A 24887-nucleotide genomic window follows, 5' to 3' on the forward strand; every position below is an offset into this window, starting at 1 on the left:
TGAGGTTGAATAAACAGACCATCCTCTGGACGCTGTTTAGTATGCTCACCCCAAGACCCTATATGTATCCCTGTACACGCAGAGCTTGGTCCATATTGCCATTAATGACCGACCCATTTCCGGTGGGTGTTTTACTCCACCATGGTTGTCCTTTGTCACCAGTTCTGCTCAGAATATTTATGGAAATTTTCCAGATGTAGCCAGATTGCAGATTTTTTTTTTTGCTTTGGTGGCCTCATGGTGTTGTGTTTGCTTTTTGCAATGATCTGTTTCTGTTGGCTTCAGGTGGTGACAACAATTTTGAGGCAGAATTTCAAGCGGTGGGAAAGAAAATTGGCACCTCCAATTCAAGGCCATCATTATTGGCCAGAAAAGGTGAAGAGCCCACTTGAGATCAGGGAGGCGCTGCTTCCCCAGATGACGAGTTCTGAGTATTTGGAGGTTTTGATTATGAATGAAGGAAAAGTGAAGCAGGAGACTGAGCTATCACTTTTACAACAGTTCTGTACAGAATTTTCTTTACTCTGACGCTGCATTAATGTTTAGGTGAAGCTGTCGATTTACCAGCCAGTCAGTATTTCCACCTTCCTCCTATCCTGACTGCAAGTTCTAGTTACTGACCAAATGAATGAGATAGCATAAATTACTTTCCTCTAAAAATCTACCTGGCTCTTAATTAGAGATAGTGTAAGGAGCTTGATCATGCTGGAGAGAGATTCCCTCAGCTGGGAAGGCCTCAATATCCTTGAGGTGATGGCTGAGGAGAGCGATGTCTGAGCTTGTCTGCTTAAGACCGCTGCACCCACAACTTGACCCCACATAAGCAGCAGAAAAATGGAAAAATTCATAGAAACACATGGATATCGTTAATTAAATGTTGTGGCTCAACCATTAGAGGTTTTGATTCCCCCCCCTCACAGCAAGATGTTTTAACACCACAGGATTTGAGTTAGGGTTACTAGATAAATATACAGGAAATGTCTGATCATAGGGCACCTGCGTTAGTGGACCTACAGGTGGATAAAAGACTGTACAGGTACATTTCAGATCAGTTTTATTGAACAAAAACATTTTTCAAAGTTCATGTAGGAAATACAATATTATACAAGTGTTGCACAAACAAGACTAACAGAAAGCAGATCTAGAAAAGGGCATGAGCAAGACAGACCAATTGCGAGGGGGTACAACAAACCAGACTCCCAGAACAAAAAGTTCACCAGGACAGATGTGGGTAATCTGCAAAGACAGACGCCAGACAGCAGATGTGGTCTCAGTTCAAACAACGTGGGGATGTTTCCAATTCCTCAATCTTACTTTGTAACCTAAATTACATATTGCTAGATCAATCATCAAATTTAATGTGCTCTTTCTGCTACAGATCCCACATAAGAAAACAGCATTTGAACATCAGTGTTTTGGAAATCCAAAGACAGGTATTATTTACTGGGCTGGAGATTAAATTTGTCTATTTTCTTGGGATTGTACAGGCAGACAGTGGAATTTAAGTTACATTTTCTGGATTTAGAGCTTCATTTAATGGTCTTGCGTTCACTAAAAGCTTCAGAAAATCTATGGAGACTGACTTTAAGATCTTTTATGTATATCAAACTGATTTTTTTTTTTTTTTTTTTTTTTTAAGTTGGCACGCAACAATATTTGTCTAGTGGAATGTGGATTTCTGGAGGGAAATACAGATGTTTGTCACAACTAACATGAAAACAGATTCCTTACTTGCTCACAGTAGAAACCCTTTGGAAAGCACAAAAGGCGGTTTGGCGTGCTCATCCCAACCGGCAGACGAACTATCAGTCCCTCAACAGGAAGTTCCTGCTCTTAAATGCATCAAGTTGACTAAGAAGACGAGAAACTATGTTGCACTAATCTTTTTGTTCAGCACCACCTTTGGAAGATTAGCACCTGTAGAGGAAACCAGTGTGGAGTTAAAAGAAATCAGATTTTCAGATATCTTCTAAATGAAGCAGCGGAAAAGACCATTAAAGACTTCCATGTCAGGAACAGGTGACAGTAAAGCACTGGCACACTGTCAAAGTGCATTTTGTTTAGTCAGAAGGTGGGCGACATCACTCAAATCAAAGCTGGGAAGTTTAAAAAAAAACAAAAAAAAAACAATTGGGCAAATTCAGCTCAACAAAATACAGAACATGAGTTCTGGTAGTAGATCAAACTTGCTGTAACACTGGACAGGAAACAAACTGCCCTGCCACTCAAGTAAACACATTCCACCACAAATGTCTCCAACTCAGTCAAACAAATGTGTTCCATCAGGACTCCTCTCTGTTTTCTGCCTGTTAGGTACTGGAAAACAGGAAACTGGAGCAGCAGCTGATCCTGAGTACATGCATTGGATATTTTTTCTTTTTTTCCCCCTCATGTGAAATAGTTTTAACTCATGGGTATAAACCAGAGCCACGCACTAAGTAGAGGAAATGAAATTATTAATTAAAAATTATAAATCAAGTTGTATAACCTGGGTTTTAAATTTAGAAAACATGAGAAAATATTGAGAGTTAAGCTTGAATTTTTTTACTATCAGAAATCTGTGTGGAATTATTATGCTTTTTCTCATTTGCTATAATAGGTTTACACCATTACATGATCAATTTAACCAAACATTTAAAAAATAAAAATAAAAAAAATATCCCTTTAATCCCAGTGCACCAAGATGACTCCACTCTTGGCTTTGTGTGATGTAAGTGAGAGAGGATGTCCTTATAAGGCCATCTCCAACCCAGCTTTGGCTGGCTTTATCACAGTAAGTTAGATGTAAGTGGGTAATAGTTTTGCCAACTATGTGAAGGGCAGCCAATCAGAAGAAAGATGGCTTACAAACCATCTAGGTAAACTGGATGGTTTCAGATAGTGCACAAATGCTCAGTGTAATAAATAACTCAATTATTTTTATTATTTTGAACTGTGAACCATGCAAAGTTAGAATAAACTTTGAAGCTGGATATCACCATAACCGGTACCTTCAAAAAGACTGATAACAAGACCTGAGAACTCTTCCATACTCATTTTCTTCAACCAATTCATATTTTGTCATTTTAAGACAAAGATTATTTAATGGTCATTTTATTTTTGTTTACTGATTCTCTAAACCTAAGGAACACTTTGTGATGGTCTCTAGTTTTAAATGTTTGGTTCAATGCTGTACTCATGCACAGAACACCGTCCTGATTTCCAGCAGAAACAAAAACTTCACAGAAGGAAGATACAATTCCCCTCCTTTAATTTAGTTTATTTATAGAAATTAAACAGCGGTGGTTATCTCAGCACTAGCTTCACTTTTTTCCTTCTTTCCAGTGGTGTTGCAGAGTGACATAGCAAGTTGGAAACAAAAAAGAAAGACGAAACAACCTTTATATTTAAATTAAAAAAAAAAAAAAAAAATGGCGCTCTACTTCAAATGAGTTTAAATACTCTACACCGTTAAAGGTGCTGATTCTGGTACAAGCTCACTTATGTCCCAAACAACTCAAAGCAAAGAAGGATGTTTGCTTGAAGTGTTGCGTAGCATAAACAAACATCAACAGTGAAAATGTACCAGCATTTGGCCAATAGTCATTTCCCAGCCTGCTAGGAAAATACCACCTAACTTCAAATGCCTTTAAATCCCAGATGTCTCCATCAGGAACCAGCAGTTCCACAAACAGATCAACATCTTGTCAATCTTCAACACCGGATACCTCCCGGTGGAGGCTACTGTAAAACACTAAAATCTGCTAAAAGAAACAGGAATTGTCACTTGTTCTGGTATCTGAAGCCTCTCAGCACATGGTTGAGAGGTTGGATCTGAATCACTGGGGAAAGGTTGACCTGTAGTATCTTCTGCGCTTTTCTGCAGGCCTCTTCCACAGACCGAGAGTCATCTACCTTTATCACTTTCCCTCTAAAACTTTTCTTGTCCTTCCAACTATTTCTCTGCCGGGTTGGGTTGTTCAGATCCTTGGGGCCATGAACGTCTCTATGGAGACCATTGCTCCTCCAGCCGTTGCTGGTCAGCTCTGTGTCAGTCTGTGGGAATGCCCGACCATTAGCATACAAAACCGGTGCAGAGTCTCCAATTAGAGCACCATCTAGTCGGATAGGGCAGGACAGAGTCTTCTGGCTGAACAAGGCCACAGCTTTGGTGGGTGCCCCGTCACCGTTCTGAGAAGGCTGAGAAGGTATTCCTGAAATCGCTGGCGGGTACTGTTGCTGTAAAAAGCCACTAGAGGCCACCTCAGAGGATGAGTGTGGAGTAGTGTGGATTTGGAGTCTGGCTGTGTGGAAGCCAGATAGACCTTCAATACTGGTCAGTCTGAGGCACGGCTGCATGTCCACATTTGAATTTGCCACAATCCGACTGGGTGTCCTGCTACAAACGATAATGCGATGGTCCACCAATGGTTCTGGAGGGCGAATGCCTTGAATCCTGGGGTTGCTCCTCTCAGAGGTGTTCCAGGATGGGTGAACTTCCCTCTTCTTGGTCAGAGGCCTTCTCCTCCGCCTCTTAGCTGTGGGTTTGACATTCCTGTTTGGTGGTCTCAGCATGTCCTCAGTCAGGGGTTGGCTTGTGCACGACCGGTAGTCATACACATCCTTGCTGCGAAGCACGGTGGGCTTGTGACCCTCCTCACTTAGCTCCTGCAGGAAGGTGACAAGCTCCTCAGTGCTTGAAAGGTCACGGGACATTGGGCTGAGAATCTTCAAAGCATCTAGGAGGACATTATGTCCTGCTGATGAGATCCGGGACCAGGAATGAACAGCCCTCCGCTCTTCATTAGCAAACACCAATGGCCGGCCGACCGTGGAACATTGTGCCTCATAAGCCATGACTTGAATTCTGTCAGGAGAAAAAATTACCACATTTGATCAAAACAAATTGCAGAAAACAATGATTCAAGAATTATAACCGATACAGACAGATCAATGCCTCAAGTCCTACTCCACATCGTTTTTGACCAGAAAATATACGTTAACTTGCCCATCAAACATGTAGAGCTCTCTTTTCTCTGCACAATACTGCCAAAATTAAAATTATGCCCTTGTCTCTGTGTTTCCATTACAATTACATTAAATCCCTATAAATGGTCCGTAAAACTTATTACTGGCACCATTAAAAGATTGAAGATTTAGCTATCATGTAATTTAATGATAAAGCAATGTCAGGCTTTAAAATAAATATTTATACCATACATTTTAGATCTTCAACATCTCGACATCTCCATTTTATTGTGAGAGGTTGATGCTACATATAAACATTATCACTGACAGCAAAAGAGTTTAAAGAAATTTGGGAACTTCTAGTACCACTGAATTAATAATCTAAGTCTGTGTAAATACAATTAGGTCAGTTAGTTTGGACAATGCCAAATTTGGTTTGTTAAATAATTTTGACTTCATTCATCATTTGCAAAACTGATCATATGCTGTCTGATCAGTTTTGCAGCATTTGCCTGATTTTGAGGAGCGAGAACAACCCTGGGCACTTTACAATTCATCTTGCTGGTTCTCACACCGTTTTTTTTCCCCAGTCTCAAACTGGGGCAAACTGACTACAAGAACTGCAAATGCTGCATCATCTTTATCATCTGTACATTTTTTAGATTCTGTACTGTCCATGCATGGGAAGTCATCTACCATTGTGCTATCTCCTGGGCCTGGATGCTGTGACCTTCGGACTCCTGCAGCTGAGCTCACAGTGAGATGTTTTGATAAGAGGCGCCTGAACATAAAATGTTAACATCAGTATGTACTGCTGCAGCTGCGAACACATGGGCTGGAGACTTTTAATAGGCAGATTAATGCTTGAGGGAGAAGTCAGTTTACTGACAGCAGCAGTGTAATCAGACATCACTATACAGCTGGAACAGCAAATATTGAGAGCTGGCTCGTTATTAGACAATATCAACCTTCAGAGCCACCTTACCACCTTTATACCTCTTCAGATCAAGCCTCGTTATGCACTTTGGAAACCAGGGCATAAAGACAGACAAAAAAAACAAAAACAAAAAACTAATGAATAAATAAAAGGTTTACAATATTTCAAGACATGAAATGGCCAAACAATTTATCTGCAGCACTACATAGCAAAAAGTCAGAAACAACATATTTCTGTGAACACACCCAGTTTGTAGAAATACTGCTATACTTGTACATTGTGTTTTCTGAAAAGAACTAGACACTGCTATTCTATAGCAATGAGACCAAATGGTGTATATGGGTCATGCCATGTAATAGTTTCCACCTGGCTCCTTAAACTGAGAACTTTAAATGTGTTTATCAGCTGAGGTGGTGTAATTTAATCATTTCAACCAAAAATTATGATACAAGATTAAAAACATGATTTGATATAATTTTATATAAATAAAATTGAATTGAACACTTGTTTAATGAAGAGTGAGTGCTTGAAGTGTTAAAGAAAGTGGTTTCACTTCCCGCTGCCACTAAGACAGGAAATCATTCTTTCTTCATGCAACAGCTCTCAACAGCGCAGTACATTTGTCTAGCAGAGAAACATCTGCTCTCTCATGCTAATGTGCCATTTCAACCCTGAATTGCTACTACACTGCAAAAGTCTTACTTATTCATCACTGAAATAAATATAACAACTGTAGGTTTCTCTTTGAGTTAACTTCAGTAGTTACTTCAGCAATTACTTCCTCCAAACAATTGACGTGCCTTTTAGACCCCATTCCTTTGAGACTGCTCAAAGACGTCGTACTATTAATGCTTCAAGCTTACATATGCTCAACCTCTTTATATTAATCCAGTGCGTACCACAGGCCTTCAAGCTGGCAGTAGATCTCACCATAGTGAAGCTTAAATGATTTCATAGCCTCAGAGTGGACTCCGCTCTGTGCTGTAGGTATTTAAAGATACTTCACCGTTTTGAATGATATTGATCTAATGATCTCAAATAAGTCCTTTTTTTTTTTCTCCTTTTTTAAAATACATAAGGCAAATTAAATTCCACACTGGTCTTCACCGGGATCAACGTAACACTTCCCTTTGGCAGTGTTATCAGAAGGCATGGCATATATTTTATTACTATGCAGACGACTTGCAGCTTTATCTATCCATGAACCCAGACGACACACACCAATTAGTTAAACTCCCAGTATGTCGTTAAAACATAAAAACCTGGATGACTTATAAATTTTTAATGCAAGTTATTTTTTTAAATTCACAAAAAACTTAAGTCATTATTCTTGGCCAAAAATGTTTGTGTCCGATTCTTATTCTGGATGGTATTACCTTGGCCAGCAGTAAGAGTACTGAGAGGGACCATCAAGCGATAATATTTCTCCGATACAGACGTCTCTTTATTGGCTCCCTGTTAAATCCATAATAGAATCAAGAAATCCTTAACTCATCCAAGGTCTTGAATAATCAGGTCCCATCTTATCTTAAAGTCCTCATAGTATCATATCACCCCAAGAGAGCACTTCTTTCAGTGGGAGTCACTTTGTCTTCAGTCAAGTTACTAGAATGAAGAAGTTAGTTGGATGAGAGACGAAATGCTTCTCCACTGAAAACACTACATCCAGATGAACAGATTCAACTTTTTTTTTTTTAAATATATCCTTACCTGGATGATTGAGCAAGCATGAAGACATTAGGCTTAAAACTTCCCCTTTCCATAAAGCATGTAGTTAGCACTGGTTCAGGTAACTCTGAATTCTCCCCCAATGACACTGCAAAGCCTAGGCTACTGGCTGTCCTGTGACTCTCCATTTTTTAATTAGTTATTATTCATCTCCAATTCTCTTCTACAATTTGTCTTTTGTCCTTCTTTCTTTGTTAGGTAGATAAAATAGAAGAATAGGATTTAAAATTCAAAATAATTATCACGATAATTCAAAATACTGTTTGGGCTTCTTTTGTAGGTATACAGTGGAAGTAACACAAATTATGTCGCTTTTATCGGCACCTAGTAATTAAAACCTTAAAGAACACAGCTAAAGGCTGTCAGCCTCTGTAACCATTTGCTTCCAAGTGACTAAATTTATACCCACATTCCAGAAGTGTGTGATTTACCATCAGCTTGAGAGCAATTTTATGTGTTTTGGTACTGCAAACTGTGGTCTAACAAGGCTACTGGAATAATGACTGCTGCATGCTGAAACACCAGCCCATTTTCTTTCTTTAATAGTCAGCTCTACAGCTCTGACTTGCCACTGCTTGCTACATGGTAGTTACTCATCTAGGTTAAACACATGAGACCATGTTTCACTGAAACAAGTCCTACCAAATTGCCAACTGTGTTTATCAACCTCACCTTAACATCAGCTTCAGTTTTGCTTAAGCTTATCTGTACTTTGATATGCAAACTGTTGCATGCTAACAACACTTTCTAAAAGGTTACTAATAACACTTATAGGTGCAAAAAACACCGGCAATGGAAAATACAGTATTTCTGTTTTTGCTAAATTTTAAACATCTGCAAAGACTTTTTTAAATTTTCAGCGTGGGTTCTTAGTCTCATTTTCTGAGCCTTTCATTGGTGATTCACGTCTTTAGTCCACTCTGTATGCTCGTATGGGTCTAACTGTTTCACTCCTTTGATTTTTTTCCTCTTGCCTTTTTTTTTTTGCCTTTTTGTCAAGTCTTTGTACGGACCTGCCGTGTTCTCCTTCGTTTTGTACATAACTGTTTCTGGGGCAAATAAAATGCAAGTATGGATTAAAACCGCAGAATTAATGGTTACCAGTGCTGGAAATGCTAGCGCTTGATGCAGTGTTTTGATTTTCCTGCCACTCGTACCTACAATGCAACGCGCGAAAGTCACGTGGTCTGTCGATCTCTATAGAGACAGTAAACAGTAACAACATGTAGCAAAGGTCATCAACCAACTGCAATGACTTAAGTTTTTAACTACATGAGAAACTCTTAAATTAGTTGACAAAAAAAGCAAAACATAAAAAAAAAAACCACATTCTTTTTTAAACTGCAGGGTGCATTACTAAAAGTGCTAAAATGCCTTTAAACTTGGGTATTATGTAACTTTCTCCAGTTCTATCTCAATGGTTCAACACCAGAGCGATTGACTTGAAATGCTTCAGTTGGCTGCAAGTCCCCTGAAACTTACTTTGTTTCTCTGAGGACCTAGACGATTTGAGTGTTCAGCTGACGTTTTAATGATCACATGATGCGTGGCAGAGGTAGTGATCTCAAACACTGCCGCACATACACAAAACCCTTTGTCTTTTTAACCTAGAATGCCCCCCCAAATGCTAAACAGACATTTTTAACCACTACTGGCTTTAGGTTTCATTTTTGGCAGAGTAAAAAGACCATTAACTTGAATGGAAAGCCACCAAGTTTCAAACAGAATTGTGACAGACATTTGATGCGCTTTGTCTTCAAAATACCAAAATTGTGCCCACCCGTATGTTTTGCTCCAATACTAGTATTTAAACCAATTCCAACAGTTATCTCTTGTGGAAAAATAGTGAACAGTGAACTTAAAGATTAAGATGTTAAGTTATAAAGCAGAGCTTGATATTTCAAAGCATTTTCCAAATCAAAGTTACATCGGAGACAAAATATACCCTAAATATATATAACCAAGCCCAACTCACACACAAAAAAAAAAAAATTTTGAAAGAAAACCCCACACACACACACAACACATAAAAAAGGAAGAAGAGGAATCTAATACACGATCTAAGCACACCCTGGATGTGCTTTAGTCGACTGTGAGATTACTAGAACACAGACTACTACCAAATGAAAGGACTGGTTGCCTATTTGGTTGATGCCGTTTCACTTGCAGGTTTCATTCAGAGTGAAAATGCAGCTGCAAGCAGCCGATGCAGCTGTGTGGTTATAGAGCAGTAAGTCTAAGCAGGCCGATACAAACGTCCGGGATTGGCCAGTTAACCAGTGAACAAGAAGTGCCTCATTTGATGCGCCAGAGCAGACACTCAAAGACAAAGTAGCCAGTGACAATAAAGCCAACTTGACTTGACAGATCGCATCCAAGTTCATGCTGTATACCAAAATTATGAGTATTATTCAAACAATACTGTAGCAGCAGTAGATTTAAAGTATGCAGATTTTTCTTCTGTGCTGTAAGAACTTAAGACATCACTCAACACTTATCTGCTGTCAATCATTCTGCTTGGTACTGCCTAGGAGGTGATAAAGATGTTTTTCCACACCTGAATGGTTTAATTTGGTGAAAACAAAACAAACAACAAAATCTGACTCATGATTAAGTTAGTACAGCTTGTTTGGAAAGCTGAGAAAGCTAGAACAACCGGATTACCCCATGAAATACAAGAACTTGACTTAAGCAGAGTTGGAACAGATATCTAAACCTTTGCTAGCAAAGCTGCAAAAGCAACAAGTACGTTTAAGCAACCTTTACACATCCAGGGAACAAAACAACAAAAATGGGACAAAGTAGCAGGTGTTAAAAGTGATTGCTGTCAAAATCTGATAGGACAAAATGTCAGACTTTTTAAGCGGATGCAAAATAATATGGCTGAAAGGAACCCGGAACTGAAACTGGTATTTTTGCATTATAAGCGGGAGGTGTTCTGCAAGTCGGTGCTAAAGTTATGTCAGCAACATTTTAATTAACTAACTAAAACAGTTAGCTTCATCAAAGCCATGGCACTGAACCCCAGACAGTTTGTTGCACTTTTGAAGGAGCATGAGTCTGAACATGGTGACATAAGCTACCACAAAGCCTCAGGTAGCTCAGCCTGGGCGAAGTGCTCAAGAGGACATTAACAATCAGGAATAGATAGATTTGGTGAAAACTACCCTCTCTCACTCACACACAGTAGACATTACAGCAGTACTGCAACTGAAGACCCTTTTATGGTCTCTACCTTACAATATAGAGAACGCTGAGCTAGGGCTGTTCGATATAACGATATATATCGGATGACGATATAAAAACGTCCAATGTTTCATTTTACGCTATCGTTTGTTTCGTGGTGTCGCAAAATAAACTGTTTACGGCAATATTTTTTCATCGTTTTGATGGTCACTGTAGTGGCTATATTAATTTCTTAAAGTTCTCTCTTTCTCTTATATTTTATATAACCACACTACAGACGGACAAGCACCTGTTTTTATGCATTGCGGTTAGCAACAACGACGATAACACCATCGCGTATCCGGTTGTTTATGTTCCACATAAACCTTTCACAATAAAGCTCAAGAGCCTGTTGAGACTTTTCAAAATAAACTAAATCACGTGAAAGAGCAGATTATTTACGGATGAGAAGTAAAAAGGAGCCGCCAGGTGCTAAAAAATAAACCTTAGACTCAAAAGTTAGAACAGGCTTTTCCCCGCAGCACGCCGTGTAATAAATACACAAAGAAAACGGCGGCTGTTACAACTTATGTCTAAAAATGTATAGTTTCATGCATCGTTTAAAACACTTGACTCCAGCTACATGACGCGCAGCTGGAAACACTTTACACAAGACCAGCTGCCCGAGAGTCACAGAATTTACAGAAAATGTTACATTTTTGTGATTCATTTCGTTATCGGGACGATAGAATTCTTATATCGGGATATAAGATTGTGGTCATATCGCACAGCCCTACGCTGAGGCAACTGCTGTGGTTATTTAGCACCATATAAATACAATTTGTTTGAATTGAGAGGAATGATAAAAGATACTCTGACTGAAGATTTGTTGTGAACTCAGCCTTTTGATGTGTCCTCCGATTTTGAAATTTGAATTTCAAGCCTTTTGTACATTAGGATGGAGGACCCTAACCCATTCTCAGAAAACCAAAAACCCTCCAATAATAATAACAATAACAATTATTATTATTATGGGGTTGACTTGAACTGAAATACATGTTTTTTTTCCAGGCAAGATCACTGAACAACACCTGTCTGACACATCAACACCCCTTTTTTTTTTTTCAGTCAAAGATGGCGCCGCGTATGGTCGCCCTGGTGCTTCAGTGCGTTACTTTTGTTTTGTTTTTGTGCATTTCTTCTGTGTCTGGGCACTCCTCTGGATACTCGTACACCAGAGAAGAGCTCCTTAACTACAGGACTACAACGCCTGTGGATTTATTTCCAATATTTGTCGCATCTGCGGCAGATTTACTGCTGACTCTGACCAGGAAAGCGAGACGCCGAAAGAGAGGGAAGCGAGCCGGCGCACTCGTGCGTTTGAGGAGACGCGGACTGCGAACTGCTCTTCCTGGGATCTTCCTTTCCAATGTACGCTCACTCGGGAATAAGATAGACGAACTGGCCCTGATGAGAAGCATGAACAGAGACTTTGCCTCCTCCTGTGTCTTATGTTTTACGGAGTCGTGGCTCAGTGAGAACATCCCAGACTGCGCGCTCAAGCTGGAGGGCTTCCATCTGCTGCGCGCGGACCGGCAGGCCGCTCTCTCCGGTAAGTCCAAAGGTGGAGGTCTCTGCTTCTACATCAATAGTGGCTGGTGCACAGATGTGACAGTGATTGCTCAGCACTGCTCTTCCTCTCTGGAATATCTTTTTATCCACTGCAAACCGTTTTATTCTCCGCGGGAGTTTGCTTCATTCATCCTGGCCGCTGTTTACATCCCGCCAGACGCAGATGCGCAGGCAGCTCAGTGCGCACTCGCGGAGCAGATTCTCCACACGGAGCGGACATTCCCGGACTCTCTCATCATTGCTCTTGGGGACTTTAACAAAGCCAATCTGAGCCATGAGCTTCCGAAATATAAGCAGTATATTAAATGCCCGACCAGAGAGGAGAGGACATTGGACCACTGTTACAGCACGATCAGCGGGGCCTATCGCGCGGTGCCCCGCGCTTCACTCGGACTTTCTGACCACGTCATGATCCACCTAATCCCCGCGTACAGACAGAGGCTGAAGCTCTCCAAACCTGTCGTGAGGACTAAAAAACTGTGGAGCAACGAGGCTGTGGAGGAGCTTCGCACGTGTTTGGAGACCACAGACTGGGACACATTGAAGGCTGCTTCTAACAGCTTGGACGAGTTTACGGACACTGTCACCTCCTATATCCACTTCTGTGAGGACAGCATTGTGCCATCAAGCACCAGGGTGAGTTATAACAATGACAAACCCTGGTTTACTCCTAAACTCAAAAAGCTGTGGCTGGAAAAGAGAAAGGCGTTCAGAAGCGGAGACAGGGACTGCTACAGAGAGGCCAAGTACAGGTTCACTAAAGAAGTGGACATTGCTAAACATCAGCACTCTGAGAAGATGCAGCAGCAGATCTCAGAGAATGACTCGGCCTCTGTGTGGAAAGGTTTTAGGAATATCACAAACTACAAGCCTAAAACCCCCCACTCCACTGATGACTTGCTCTTAGCCAACACCCTTAACGACTTCTACTGCCGTTTTGACGAGCCATCAGGCAGCCTTCACACCTCCAACGGCCCCAACAATAGAGGCACTTTGGACACTAATTCCCCCACCTCTCCCCCCTCCATAGAGCCATCACCACCTTCAAACTGTTCACCTACAACACCCCCCTCCTCACCCCACACAAAAGAGGATTTCACACCACCTCCTCCCACCACAACTCTTCATATTCATGAAGCAGATGTGAGGAAGCAGTTTAAGAACCTGAATGCTCGGAAAGCTCCCGGCCCAGACGGCGTGTCTCCTGCCACCCTCAGACACTGTGCAAACGAGCTGGCCCCAGTGTTTTCTGGCATTTTCAACTCCTCACTGCAGGCATGTCATGTGCCTGCCTGCTTCAAGTCCTCCACCATAATCCCTGTCCCCAAGAAACCTAGGATCACTGGACTAAATGACTACAGACCCGTGGCTCTGACATCTGTGGTCATGAAGTCATTTGAGCGCCTAGTTCTCTCCCATCTCAGGACCCTCACGGCCCCCCTCCTGGACCCCCTGCAGTTTGCATATAGAGCCAACAGGTCTGTAGACGACGCCATCAACATGGCCCTACACTTCATCCTACAGCATCTGGACTCCCCAGGAACCTACGCCAGGATCCTGTTTGTGGACTTCAGCTCTGCCTTCAACACCATCCTTCCAGACCATCTCCGAGACAAGCTTTCCCAGATGAATGTGCCTGATCCCATCTGCCGGTGGATCACTGACTTCCTGACGGACAGGAAGCAGCATGTGAGGCTGGGAAAGAATGTCTCGGACTCCCGGACCATCAGCACCGGCTCCCCTCAGGGCTGTGTTCTTTCTCCTCTGCTCTTCTCCCTGTACACCAACTGCTGCACCTCCACCCACCAGTCTGTCAAGCTAATCAAGTTTGCAGATGACACCACCGTTATTGGACTCATCTCGGACGGGGATGAGTCTGCCTACAGGAGGGAGGTTGAACGTCTGGTGTCCTGGTGCAGCCACAACAACCTGGTGCTGAATGCCCAGAAGACAGTGGAGATTATTGTGGACTTCAGGAAGCACACAGCCCCACTCCCCCCCCATCATCCTGACTGACACCCCCATCACCTCTGTGGACTCATTCCGCTTCCTGGGTACCACCATCACCCAGGACCTGAAGTGGGAGCCCACCATCACCTCCGTCATCAAGAAAGCCCAGCAGAGGATGTACTTCCTGAGGCAGCTGAAGAAATTCAACCTGCCAACACGGACGATGATGCAGTTCTACACTGCAATCATCGAGTCCATCCTCACCTCCTCCATCACCGTGTGGTACGCTGGAGCCACTATCAGGGACAAACAGAGACTGCAGCGTGTTGTGCGCTCTGCTGAGAAGGTGATTGGCTGCAGACTCCCATCTTTGCAGGACCTGTACACCTCCAGGACATTGCGGCGTGCAGCTCGGATCTCAGCTGACCCTTCTCACCCTGGACACAGTCTGTTTGACCTGCTCCCCTCAGGCAGGAGGCTCCGGTCCATTCGCACCAGAACCTCTCGCCATAAGAACAGTTTCTTCCCCTCTGCTGTTGGACACATGAACAATAACCATATGACTGTTCCCGCTACTAACACATGACCCTACGCTGTGTTCACTGCATCATTCCATGATTGGCACTGATCACCACCTGCACTCATGTATATATCTTTCAACGTAGCACTCTTAATTCTTATTCTCATGTATATATCTCATGCATAGCTCATGCACATATCTTTCTACGTAGCACTTTTAATTCTTATCCTTACTTTTATTTTTTCATGTCTATTTAAGTGCTATTTATGACACTATGTTTGCACTGAAGCACCGCAGCAATTTCCTAATGTTGTAAACCTGCTCAACATTTGGCAATAAACCCCTTTCTGATTCTGATTCTTTCTTGGTCTCTTTTTAGCATTTATTAACGACGAGTCACCTCTGCTGCTGAGGATAAAAATAATCTAAGTCACCAGCCTCAGAAATCCGAAGTTAACAGCACCTAAGATTAGAGCACAGATAAGTGCCACACAGAGTTCTAGCAGCAGACACATCTCTACATCAACTGTTCAGAGGAGACTGCACGAATCAGGCCGTCATCCAAGTCTGTTATGAATGGAGGACGTTTGGAGAAAATGCATAAGACTCACTACAAGATTCAAACTATTGGCTCATGATCTGAAGCACACAATGCCAATTATTGAAGCAACCGGACACAGTACGCCTTAAAACAAAAAACCTAAAACAAAACAAGAAACTGAGAACAGTTAGGGTAAGTAGAAGAAGTATAATTACAAAGAAGACAACTCAATGCTTGGTAATACAGCAGAATTATGGCAATTGTCTCTGTCCAAATATTTCCAGACAAAATTTTAACTCTGTGCAGCTCACTAACATGAAAGGTTTTGGAAAGCACCTAAATATTTTATAGATCCATCAAATAACAAGTGGTAGAAATTTTGCTTAAACATCAAAAGGTGAAAGAACTATTAATCCTTTACTAGTTTTTTTTTTCCCCAACATCACTAGACTCCGTTTGTTAAAACATATTTATCCAGGTTGCACAACACAGAAAAGCCAGAGAACTATAATCCCATAGTCCTGTAACAAGAAATCTTGAGTCTTAGTGAATTCAAATTAGCTTATATGCCTTGCATTGTAAGTCACCTATACACCAGCTGTAACTCAAGATGCACTCAGGGATGTGTGACAATTAGGGCTACCACAAACGATTATTTTGATAGTCGACTAGTCACCGATTATTTTTGCGATTAGTTGACTAATCAGATCATGCATCCATTGGATGTAAAATGTACAGCTTATTGCACCAGCATGCATCTGCTCTTATATAACTATCATTAGCTTACAGCTTTAAGTGTTTAAGGTATGTGCTAACTAAAAATAAAGACAAGATGATAGTTTATTACATTTTAATGAAATTTGCAGATCGTTTCGGTGAAGTTTAATAAACTCCTTGCTATCTAAAATATAACGGGACACCAGAGTATATTCTAGAGCATCTCACACTTCTAATAATCAGTTGTCTGCTTGACGTTTATTCAGCTGTGTAAAAACTATATGTTCCCGGTGGGTGATGGGCTCCGCCAGGGCTGCCCTTTGTCTCCGGTTCTGTTCATAATTTTTATGGACAGGATTTCTAGGCGCAGCCAAGTGGCGGAGGGCTTTCGCTTTGGTGGCCTCAGAATCTCATCTCTGATTTTTGCAGATGATGTGGTTTCTGTTGGCTTCATCGGGTGAGGGCCTCCAGCTCGCACTGGAACGGTTCGCAGCAGAGTGTGAAGCAGCGGGAATGAGGATCAGCACCTCCAAATCTGAGGCCATGGTTCTCAGCCGGAAAAGGGTGGAGTGCCCACTCCGGGTCGGGGATGAGTTCCTGCCCCAAGTGGAGGAGTTCAAGTATCTCGGGGTCTTGTTCGCGAGTGATGGGAGAAGGGAGCCGGAGATCGACAGACGGATTGGGGCTGCAGCTGCAGTAATGTAGACGCTGCACCGGTCCATCGTGGTGAAGAGGGAGCTGAGTGTAAAAGCGAAGCTCTCAATTTACCGGTTGATCTATGTCCCTACCCTCACCTATGGCCACGAGCTGTGGGTAGTGACCGAAAGAACGAGATCGCGGATTCAAGCGGCAGAAATGAGCTTCCTCCGAAGGGTGGCTGGCCTCTCCCTTAGAGATAGGGTGAGAAGTTCGGCCATCCGGGAGGGGCTCAGAGTAGAGCAGCTGCTGCTCCACATCAAAAGGAGCCAGCTGAGGTGGTTCGGGCATCTGACAAGGATGCCCCCTGGGCGCCTCCTGGGTGAGGTGTTCCAGGCATGTCCCACTGGGAGGAGGCCCCGGGGCAGACCCAGGACACGCTGGAGAGATTATATCTCTCGGCTGGCCTGGGAACGCTTTGGTATTCCCCCGGATAAGGTGGAGGAGGTGGCTGGGGAGAGGGAGGTCTGGGCCTCTTTGCTTAGGCTGCTGCCCCCGCGACCCGGCCTCGGATAAAGCGGATGAAGATGGATGGATGTAAAAACTATAACTTTAATCTCAGCCAAACCGATTTACTCAGGAACAAATAAAATACTAAAAAAAAAAAAAAAAAAAAAAAAAAAAGTGTTTTGCAGTTTGTACGTGCTTTGTCTCTAGGGGCCACCACATATTTATATATAAACATATATAAATAAAACCACTTTTTTTACATTAGTAATTCCTTTTGTGCATAATTTTATATTATTGTTAATAATAAATTAATTAAATCAACAAAACAACCTAAAGAGCCAAGCCAAAAGAGCCGGTTCTCTAAAAAGAGCCGGAAATCCCATCACTATAATCTGGGTCCAAAACTCCGTCTGCTTCAGGTCCCAAAGTCAAACGAACACAGAGTTAAAAACTGTCTAAATTCTTTAATCTTCAATAAAATCATCAGCGTTGCTGCTTTACCAGGTGTAACAATTAAGTTTAACATCCAAGCATCCATGAAAACAGAAGTTATTAAATTTAACGGAGTTAGAAGTTAGCAGGAAGTTAGCTCACTAGTTTCCACCTAAACATGACATACCATGTTCTGACTGAGAGATTTTTGAAACTAATTAAAACGTACAGCTCTGCTACCACTTCCGATATAAATGAAGACAGCAGTGACGTTTGCAGGGTTACTGAAGTTGGACTACCTGGTATATAATGTTGTGCTACGTGATTGCTAGCGACACAGCTATGTTAGCATAACATTAGCACAGTGAAGCTAGAGGATGAACACCAACTTTTTTTTCCACTCGATAAAAGTTAACGTGAGGGATTTTGGTGGTTAGGGACAAATGCAATCGCATAGCAGGATGCTATACACGGGGCAAACTTCAGTCAGGAGAACAACTGAGATCATTCATCCACAATACAAGATTAGTTATTAATATACTGCAACAACATGGGAATAGAACTGCTGCGAGAGAATTCAAGATTAATGTGTCAATGTTACGGAAGTGGAGGAAGCGCAGTTTTTGGCTTTCCCCATATTTCAAAAGTGCTTCATCTCTTTGCTATGACTGTTGGCATAATTTGCAGATGATAATGGTTGGAGCCACTGCGATGCTTTCGACCAAAACAGGCGCAGCTTGATGACATCATCAACATGCACTATCGCGATAGAGATTATGACTATACCGCTCTATTGTTGGCCAACTTTATATCGTTTCTATTGTATATCGTTTATATCGCCCACCCCTACCTTAAAGTATGAAATATTCATATACAAAAACACATAAATGTGTCTACAGTCTCAGTGCTGGATAGTGCCCCACAGGCCTCAGTGTGAGCTTGAAGACATTTATAATGTTTAAGTAGTTTAATGTGTAGGTGCTGACGATAAACACATTTAGAATGAAAGCCGGGGAACTTTGGTAGCACAGAAACAAGTGGCTATTCTTTGTGACCATATGGATCGCTCCCTCATATTACCATTACTTCACCCAAAAGCACCAAGTTAATACTCAAAAAAGCTGCAGCAATACACACAAATATAAACAGTACTTGGTGACAACTTTGCTTTTAGCCTCTAACCCTCTGGAGTCCAGGGTATAATTGGCTGTTTTTGACTATTTTTGATTTGGCCTCTATATTTCACCTGTTCATCTTGCCAATCTGTTATTTTCTCATTTTGACAAACTGTATCAGCACAATTTATCTAAATTCAGACAAAATTTAAAATACGAGTAGAAAGTGATATTTTAGACTGTAAAAACCACAGCCATGTTTAACGAATCATTTTCATAACTTGTAATGCAAATAGAAATTGTACATTTAAAAAAAAAATATGCACAAGCTTTGCAAACAAAGTTATATGGTACTATTTACCTAAAAATGCAGCCAAGGCTCAGACGTTTTTTTATATAACCATTTAAAACTATTTAGAGAACAATCAAGTGTTCTGCATCAAATAAGAAGGCACACAAATTATTTATGCAACTCCAAAAAATAGTTTGTGTCCACTATAAAACAGATGAGAACAGCACAGGGATAAACCTGCAGGTCTGACAGCAGGTGTGTCACTCAGCATTTACACTGCAATCTGCCTTTGGTGGCTTTTTTGCAGCAATTGTGACATTCACTAGTAGAACTGACACACAAAACAAAACAACGCCTACACTACACACTAACTACACAAGACAACACACTAACTTGAGACTCCAAACACGATAAACGTCACAAATCTCTCATGTATCAAAACTCTCTCTTTCACTCACTCGCTCGCTCTCTCTCTCGCCGGTCACTCCTAAAACTTCCCCCTCTTCCCAAATAACCAAATGCCACATGTTGCAATATCATTTTTTGATTGGTCGACATGGTACATTTTTCCACCAATATGGAAGGAGTGTTTTTTCTTTTTTCACTCACAAGCAAAGCGTGTTTTCTAGCACTCTCCTTAGAAAACTGCGTTTTAACCGTTTCTTCCCGGAGTAAACGCCACTGTTTTATTCAGAAAAAAAAAAACACATCGGTTTTACGTGGCCTATCAACATAATTTAAAAACTGGTATATAGTTTGAAGTCCGCACATTCAACCCAAGTTGAAATGGAGACTCTGGGTCTGTCAACCCCAAAGGGTTAATCAGAAAGCCTTAAGTTGGCTAGTTATGTATCGGGCTAATGTTTAAAGCTTTCACTTGAGTAAATTAACTCACATTACTGCTAAGTAATGTTAGCTAAGTTCACAGCATATTTCATAATAGCGCTGCCATACTGCATCACTCAGTGCATTTCAATCATTTCCCCAGTGAGTTTGATAGCTAGCAAAATAATAATCATAATTTTAAAAAAAATAGCATGTGTAACGTACACGTACTGGAAAATTATTTACTAGGACTCACCTATCATGCGACTAGAGAGCACAAACTCCGCCATTGTCGTTTTCCATCAAACACTCATTAAAACAGCGACCTACAGGTATGTTAGCGCACTCATCACCAACTGGCCGAGGGAGGGGTGGGGTCACACATTGAAACTGACGTAAGGCAGCCCAGGCGGAGATATGTTGCTTTTACATTTTGCGACTCATTTTAGTTCTCTATCTGACAAGAAAACTATTCAGATAGTTATTTGTGGTGAATGAAATACAGTTACACTTTCAAGCACTTTTAATCACCACATCTGAAATTCAAGCACTTTCCAAACCTTGAAAAGACAACATTAAAATTCAAGCATTTTCAAGGATTTCAAGCACCCGTACGAACCCTGTAATTATGCTTGTGAGGTCATTATATATGCAACCTAAAGTCCTGCAACGTCATTTTTATGCGACATGAACAGTACAGCAATAAAGGACATCGAGGCAATTCTGCTGCTAGTTGTATGGCTTTTTGTCAGACAGTGACCACAGTTTTTGTTTTGTTGTGTAGTCAGTCCCCTCATTGCCAGGTTTGCAAAATAATGCTTTTGATTTTTGTAACGCAGTCACGCTCATGGCTCATGTGCTGCCACCATGTACCAAATCGGCAGTCTACTGACTTTTGGATTACCTCAGATCATTTGGAATCCCAGCAGAGTAGGTATTACAAAAGTACCATGTACCAAATAGTACATCCTAAAGGAAAACACTAAAAACCAAGTTGAGTCATGTGAAGCTGACCCGAGTCAGTGGAAAAGGGCTCGTTCAAGTGCCGTGTGTGCTGAAGTGACCACACAGCTAGCATTGTGTGGAACTCCTTCAAAAAACAAAAGCTAAGTCCAATCCAAACTTCATTCTGTAAAGCTAGCATGATACCAACCTAACACAATTGTCAAACAATTCCCATTAAAAACTGAACTGAATTTTTCCTTGAAATCTCGCCTCTATTTATGAAAAAAAAAAAAAAAAAAAAAAAGAAGCTCCCAACACCAAGTAGTGACGACAGTATTTTAACCCAAACCACAACATCCTAATTCAGAGTAGTTTTAATCCTAACACTCACCAAGATGTTTTTAAATACCTAACCCGGACGAAGAGGCCCACTCTTATCTGTGGTCAGGTTTTAATATTTTTCTAAAGAAAATATATTTATATTCACTGCTCAAATTTTTCCACTTTCAACATTCCCTGCAAACATTTTAGCTAGTTTCGGCAACCAGCCTTCAAGAATTTGCTACTATCAGAGCCTTTCTGTCGAGGCAGACATTTGTATTCTTTTACTGAAGAAATAAAATAAAAATCTAAAAGTGGTGACATAAAATCACCAGAAGAACAAATGAGGAATCAACAGTACTGAGAAGACCAATCATAATAGTTGCGGGTTGGGGCAATGTAATGTGTAGATGCATGTCAGGTTACAACGTAGGATTTCTGAGAGCTTTGTGGTTATGATGTACTTAAAGCATAGACTTAATGAGCACAAAAAAACCCAACAACAAAGAAGTTAAACTGAACATTTGTGTACGAACTTGTGTCATTGCTCTGCAACTTGATTCCACCTAGCAGGAGTCCTACTTCACCTCCCACCAGCTGCTCGAAACAAATATCTTAAGGTTTTTACAAACAGTAGATGTAACATGAAGCTTAAGTTACTTTCTGTTTGGCATGAACACACTTTTGTAAGCCTAAAAAGGAAAATGAGTACAAGAAACTATAAATGAATGCTAGCAATATGAAACTGACAACGCTCCAAACTTATCCGGTTGTTCAGTCTGACGTCACTAGCCGTGTCTGGGCCTAAACTCCGCTGCAGGTCCATATATCAAACGATCACTATGGCATTACTGAGAGTTGAAAAACTGTCTAAAGTCTTTCATCTTTAATAAAATGATCAGCGTTCTGCTCTACCAGGTGTAACAATTGAGTTTAACATCCAGGCATCCATGAAAACGGAATTCATGACATTTAACGGAGTTAGAAGTTAGCAGGGAGTTAGCTTGCTAGCTTCTATCTAAATACAATATAGCATGTCCTGACTGCGGGGTTTTGGAAACAAATTAAAACGTACAGCTCTGTTATCACTTCCAGCATAAATGAAGACAGAAAACTAAACAGCAGTGCCGTTTGTAGGGTTACTGAAGTTGGGCTAGCTGGTATATAACGATGTGCTACGTGACCGCTAGCGACACAGCTATGTTAGCATAATATAAACAAGCTAACTTTTTTTCCACTCCATAAAAGTTAACGTGAGTGTTCTCGGTGGTCAGGAACAAATGTAATCGCATGGCAGGATGCTATAAAAGGACCAAACTTCAGCCAGGAGAACAACTGAGATAATCCATCCACAATACGAGGTTAGTCATTCATATACTACTGCATGGGATGGGCAGTAGTATATGTATATAGTTACATCCTAAGGTTTTAAAAACTGAGCTTAAATAAATGATTAGCGGTAATAAAAGCCGAGGGAGGTCAACAGTGATCACTGACTGTTTTAGGAGCTTTTTGAGATTAAATAGAAGAAAATACATAACATTAAACATGTTAACAACACAAAAGCCATATTAAACGCAGACTACTTTAGACCCGGAAGTAGGATTCGTCACGTCATCACTTAACAATCGGATTGCTGGGTGATGGGCGTGACTTGCCCCAAACAAAAAGTTCAGCTAGCCTTACCTTATTTTCAACAGTACACTAATGGACTTAAGGTCATGTTTAATTAATTAGAATGAATAAAGAAGCTCAAAAATGTTGTACCTATTAAGTAAAAAGTGACAGAACACATTTAAAAACAGGCTAGCCAGTTAATGATTAAACGGAAATATCGACGGGTAAATAAGCTCTCGAGCCCCCCCCCCCTTCTTCGCGCTGCTCTCGTGCGCCCCCTTGCCGAATGCGCCAACGTGAGTCAGTCCAATTTATACAAAAACATTGCTTTTACAGCGCGCTTAAACTTGGATCAAACGAAGCCAACGCATGTAAGCTTATATTACAACTTTCAGCAGTCTCATAGGAGACGTCGCCATTTTTCGCACGGATATGTGAAGTGGCAGCAGAAAGCTTCGCTCGCCAAACATTCTCCCAACGATCTTTCTTCTCTTTGAGCAGCTACGAGTTGTTGAGGCTCCCTGAGCTCCCTCCTGCCGGCTGGGCCTCCACTCGTCAGACAGTAGCCGACGCATTTGCACGGTCAGAAATGTAAAGATTACCCATTGAATTTAAAGAGCTCGTGAAAAAAGCGGAATTACCTTTTAACGGTGCTCCCTCGGCATCCTCCGGTGGTCGCTGTGCCTGCCGACGCTCCACGGTAAAATGGCTGCAACAACAGCGGTGTGGATGACAGACCAGGGAAGAGAGGCGGAGGCTGCTGGGGAGAGAAGGGCGGGCTCTGTTAACCCCGCCGAGGGGTGGGGGTGGGGAACGGGCATAAACGGCTGGGAAATAATCCCGGGTTTAACTGAACAAAACTCAGAAAAAAAGTGTATTTCACAGTGCAACAATTAACTGGAACGCACACTACCCCCCCTCCAAAATCCAAAATATTGATTGTGCTCTGATGTCACGGGTAGGCGGGGCTTATTGCCATTTTTGTCTTTGTAGCTAACAAATCTCTGGGCAAGCATGGCGTTTAACAGTAAAGCTGCTACTGTATTTTACTTTATTTTAACAAAAAATAAATAAAAAGAATATATCTATATATCTGTATCTCTCTTTCTCGTTAGAGATATATATATATATACACATACACATACATACACACAGACAGACAAAATGGTGGCAAACCAACCGGACATGGTGCTGGTAGACAAACAGAAGAAGACGGTGGTAGTGATAGATGTAGCAGTTCCGAATGACAGCAACATCAGGAAAAAGGAACACGAGAAGCCCGAAAAATACCAAGGGCTTAGAGAAGAGCTCGAGAAAATGTGGAGGGTGAAGGTAATAGTGGTCCCCGTGGTAATCGGAGCACTAGGTGTGGTGACTCCCAAACTAGGCAAGTGGCTCCAGCAGATCCCAGGAACAACGTCGGAGATCTCTGTCCAGAAGAGCGCAGTCCTAGGAACAGCTAAGATACTGCGCAGGACCCTCAAGCTCCCAGGCCTATCGTAGAGGACCACTCGCAGGGGCAAGCGGGGAATTTTTATATATATACATATATATATATATATATATATATATATATATATATATATATATATATACGCAAGTTGAGCAAATTTATCAATGTAGTGGCAACCATAAACACTATAAAACATATAAAACATGGACATAGCTTCCAGAACCTCCTTAACTTACACTCTATCTGAAGGCCACCAGATGGCGAGATCTGTGTTTGCAAAAAGATTTACAGTCATATTTAGATTTTCCAGACACAGCTAACATTACATGCAACCATGCAATGTTAGCTTGTCTGCCATGTTGAACGTGTTACAATAATGGTGATGACATAGGGATTAGTGAATAACACCACACTCACACACCCCTGGAAACTGGTCTGCGAGCAGCTGGAAACGGCTACCATGAGTGAAAAATGGGTATTCACAGACTGGTTGAGAGTGGTCTGGAGTTTGATGGTCAGTATTGCCCAGTAACTGTCTATCCCTTTGAGAAAAATGTATATTCGCCAAACAATTGGCAAAAATTCGTTGAACAGTCATAGTTTC

General features: G+C 41.5%; 1 protein-coding gene across 2 annotated transcripts; it reads right to left on the minus strand.

Annotated features, from left to right (window-relative positions):
- Positions 1–1037: 1037 nt before the first annotated feature.
- On the minus strand, positions 1038–23867 carry ccdc71 (coiled-coil domain containing 71). Of its 2 annotated transcripts, none has more exons than XM_026167246.1 (2): positions 23472–23867; positions 1038–4846 (listed from the first exon to the last, which is right to left on the minus strand). In XM_026167246.1, exon 2 carries the CDS (start codon positions 4834–4836, stop codon positions 3763–3765), a length of 1074 nt encoding a protein of 357 aa, XP_026023031.1. In that variant the 5' UTR covers positions 4837–4846; positions 23472–23867; the 3' UTR covers positions 1038–3762. The 2 variants fall into 2 exon arrangements, with proteins under 2 accessions (XP_026023031.1, XP_026023032.1); XM_026167247.1 differs by lacking the exon at positions 23472–23867 and adding an exon at positions 22900–22957.
- Between the last annotated feature and the right edge of the window lie 1020 nt (positions 23868–24887).

This window comes from Astatotilapia calliptera, chromosome 5 (assembly GCF_900246225.1).
Source record: "Astatotilapia calliptera chromosome 5, fAstCal1.2, whole genome shotgun sequence".
In the NCBI taxonomy this organism is placed as follows: Eukaryota; Metazoa; Chordata; class Actinopteri; order Cichliformes; family Cichlidae; genus Astatotilapia; species Astatotilapia calliptera.